The 4303-nt window shown below is 34.8% G+C and overlaps 1 protein-coding gene across 1 annotated transcript; it reads left to right on the forward strand.

Annotated features, from left to right (window-relative positions):
* Positions 1 to 2686: 2686 nt before the first annotated feature.
* On the forward strand, positions 2687 to 4101 carry LOC133866270 (protein FAR1-RELATED SEQUENCE 5-like). The gene is made up of 2 exons (XM_062302799.1): positions 2687 to 3352; positions 3499 to 4101. The coding sequence occupies exons 1-2, from the start codon at positions 2687 to 2689 to the stop codon at positions 4099 to 4101; spliced, it is 1269 nt and encodes a 422-aa protein (XP_062158783.1).
* The last annotated feature ends 202 nt before the right edge of the window (positions 4102 to 4303 follow it).

The raw sequence follows: 4303 nt of genomic DNA on the forward strand, positions 1-4303 counted from the left end.
TTTGATTCAATTATATTAGATCTAAGATTGATTAATATATAGATTTAACAGCTAAATTTGATTATAAAATTTATAATAATGGATATAAATAACTCTAGAGGCCCACTCCATAAAAAGCCCACGAAAGTCCAAGAGCCACACCTCCAAAAGAGCCTAACGTAAGAAATGAAGTGTACAACTAAATTTTGTTGAGATCAGATGCAACTAAGATGCAAATATACATGTGTAAACCACTAATTAAGGTTTATAATATAAAACATATATTCCATATTACTTGGATTCACAAGTCTCTGTCTTATAAAAATTGAGAGAAAAATATATTTTAGCTCCTTAATCTAATACCGCATTTTCATTTATGCCTCAAAACTTTAAAAGGTGACATTGGGGCCACCTGAATTACCACTAAGTGTCAAATTAGACACTTATGTATTTTTGTCCCTAAAGCACCCTTAAAGTTATTAAAAATCACCATTTGAAAAAAAAAAAAATTTAACAAAAAAAAAATTATGGGAAAACTGAAAATATCAAAAAAAAAAAAAAGGTAGCCCTTTTCATATTATTATTATTATTTTTTCAAATGATTATTTTTTACTACTTTATTTTTTAATAACTTAAAGAATACTTTGGGGGAGAAAAATGCAAAAGTGTCTAATTTGACATGCAGGGATAGTGCATGAGGCTAAAGTATAGAGAAATGGTATAAATACATCTCATTTTCAAATCCACAATTGGATTTCATACAAATTTAATAGTGAATTTGAAACTTGGTTGTATGAATATGTATACCAATGCGTGTCAGATGGCTAAAGTATAGAAAAACAATATAAATACATCTCTTACAAACCTCATTTTCAAATCCAATAATAGATTTGATTTTCATTTTTTTTATACCTTTCTAGACTTGTTTGCTTAATTACATATATAATGTAATTTGTGTGAAAGTAAATAATAAGATATTTATTTTCCAAAACAAAATAATAATAACAAGAAGATATATTTATCCAAAATCGTATTGAGATTGGATTTGCAAAATATTTTTATTTAGAATTCGAGCCTGAATGCAATATTAAAAAATGAGTGCGTCTTCGGTTCGGTCGTGACAAAAAATCAATGTTTTTTGCCCACCAATAATCACTCAACACGTCAGCAAAAGACCAAAAAATGAAATTACACTGATGTACAGGATCCCTCTCGGCTGTCACAAAGAAAACCTTCCCCCATCGCCCAAATCACGATCTGCAACCCCTAAAGAAAAACTCCAGCCGGACACTACCGCCATCGACTGGCCGGCCGCTACCGCCACCAACTGGCCGGACGCTACTGCCACCGACTGGACCGGACCACGCCGCGAACACCCATCTGCAGCCCCAAATTGAGGTCGAACCTCCACCAATCGTTGCTATACCATGATGGGAGGCCCAGAGGACCCCTCTGGAGAGGCAAGAAGTTGATTGGGAAAGAAGCGCTTTTTGTGATACTGGGATTGAAGAGGTTCAAGGATGACGAAGAGAAGCTTGAGAAGTTCATCAAGTCCCACGTGCTGAGGCTATTGAAGATGGAGATGATTGCTGTTCTCGGTGAGCTTGAGCACCAGAAAGAGGTTTCTTTGGCTGTCAAGGTCTTGATTATTAGTTTGAATTGTGCTGTCTATTTCACATTATCATTTGGGTTGCTATTAAATTCTACTTTTGGGTTCTTGATTGGTCACCTTTTTTAACTCTCTCTCCCACTCTACTGAAATGGTCATTTTGTTGCACTGATATGTGAAAGCGATCTTCTTGATGGGGAATTTACTTCATACAAAGTGACAAAGAGTAGTTTTGTAGAATAGCCCTTTAAGAAGAGCAGTAGAGTAAGTATGCCCTGCAAGTGTTCGATAAAATGCTTTTAAGGAAATGTCTGCTCTTGGAAACCTCTAACATGCTTTGATTTGATAATGTTTAAGGATTATCTTACTTTCCTAGTAAACTTTTCAAATCACACATTTTTGCTTCTGATTGAATGCCCAATGAATTTTTCTTTGGTTTTTGTGGTGGGTTGGGGGGGAAACAGAGGTAGTTTCATGTTCTATAGTTACTGAGGATGCCTAGTTTGATGCTCTGATATTTAGACATAAATGTGTGCTACGGACTCTAGACCTTTGTGGATTCTTTTATTGATCATCAACTGTACCCTTTTTGTAAATTTGTTACTGTGCGGATGTTTTGGGTACATATGTTATCTGATTAATAATTAATTATGATATTTGAAAATGAAAAACATTAGAGCTTGTATGAGTAGTTATAGTTGAAGAATATTGTTATCCTCTTGCAGGATCGCTAAAATGAGTCCTAATAGTCATGCTGAGAATAAAATGGTAGAAGATAGACATGCTGAGAATGAAATAGTAGAAGATCAAAATGATTTGAAGCAACCAACTGCCCACCTTTCTTCGTTTAATGGTCCTACGGAACCATGTCTTGGTATGGAATTTGATGAAGTAGAAGATGCTCATGCATGTTATAATGCTTACGCAAGATGAATGGATTTTAGCATTCGAAAAAATCATTTTCGATTATCAAAAGATAAGTCATTAATTGGGATAGAATATGTTTGTTCAAAAGAAGGATTTCGTCAAAAAAGTTGTGAAGAGAAAATTTGTACAAATTCAGAGCGTGCAGAAACAAGGATAGGATGTAAAGCAATTATGAGTTTAAAGAAAGTGGAGTTAAGGTGGACTGTATGTAAGTTCATAAGTGAACATAATCATGAGCTCCTTTCTCGTAGAAGTACAACTTTGCTTTGTGGACATAGAGTGATAACACGTGCTCAAAAAAATCTTATAGATACCCTCAATGAGTCCGGTGTACCTCCAAGGAAGATAATGACAGCATTGAGTAAAGAATCTGGTGGCGATCATAATGTTGGTTGTATTGCTAAAGATATTCAAAATTATGTGGGCAATAAAAGAAGATTTCGTTTTAAAGAGGAAGATGCACAAAAAATGTACAACTATTTTCTTGAGAGACAATCCCAAAATCCAAGTTTTGTGTACGCAATCCAAGTAGATGAAAATGGATGCATGGGCAATTGTTTTTGGGCAGATGCTAGATCACAAGCTGCATACCAATATTTTGGAGATGTTACTTTTGATGCAACTTACTTGACAAATTGTTATAAGATGCCTTTTGTTCCTTTTACTGGAGTTAACCATCATCACCAATCTGTGATGTTTGGATGTGCTTTGCTCGTAAATGAAACAGTTGAATCTTATGCATGGTTGTTGAAATCATGGCTTGAGGCAATGCTTGGATGTGCTCCTTCTACAATTATCACAGATGATGACAATGCCATGGCTAAGGCAATTGCAGAGGTACTACCAAATGTCACTCATAGATTGTGTTTGTGGCATATTTTACAAAAAGTTTCAGAACATTTGACTCATATATATATAATAAATATCCATCTTTTCAAGGAGATTTCCATCATTGTATTCATAATACAATCACAATTGAAGAGTTTGAGACGGAATGGAGTGAAATTGTTGGCAAGCATGAGTTGGTAGAGAATGATTGGTTGAAAAAACTTTATATAAGACGTGAAAAGTGGGTGTCGGCTTACTTGCGAACCACATTTTGTACCGGCATGTCTACAACTCAACGGAGTGAGAGTATGAATAAGTTTTTTAAAGATTATGTTCGTCCGAGCACAATGGTGAGTGAATTTGTCTATCACTATGAAAAAGCCTTAAATGCGCGGTATCTTAAAGAGAAAGAAAAAGAAAAAGATGTGAAGACAAAAACTTCTAGACCGATTTTAAAAACTCGTTACAAGATGGAAGTAGAGGCGGCAAAGGTTTACACAAGAGAGTCTTTTTTGATGATTCAAGAAGAGCTATTTAACAGTCAAAATTACAAATCATCTAAACATCGGGAAGAAGGAGGGACGAAGATATATAGGGTGACCCTTCATGGGAGAGAAAATCCATTTTATGAAGTTGCATTTGAAGCTCTTGAAAAGAAAGCTACTTGTACATGTCATAAGTTTGAATTTGTTGGAATATTGTGTGCGCACATTCTTCAAATTTTTGTGAAGAAGTCTTTGGTGGACTCTATTCCCTAACATTTTGTTCTAGAGAGATGGACGATCAATGCCAAAAGTCTCATTATACATGGCATATCTAGTGGTGATATACAAGTAGAAACACAAAATTCTTCCACCTTAATGAGAAATAGCTTAATGTTGCAATTTTATGAAGTTGTAGAAGTGGGGTGTCAATCAAAAAGAAATATATGAACATCTTGGCATTGGTTTACAAAAGCTT

This window comes from Alnus glutinosa, chromosome 4, assembly GCF_958979055.1.
Source record: "Alnus glutinosa chromosome 4, dhAlnGlut1.1, whole genome shotgun sequence".
NCBI lineage: Eukaryota > Viridiplantae > Streptophyta > Magnoliopsida > Fagales > Betulaceae > Alnus > Alnus glutinosa.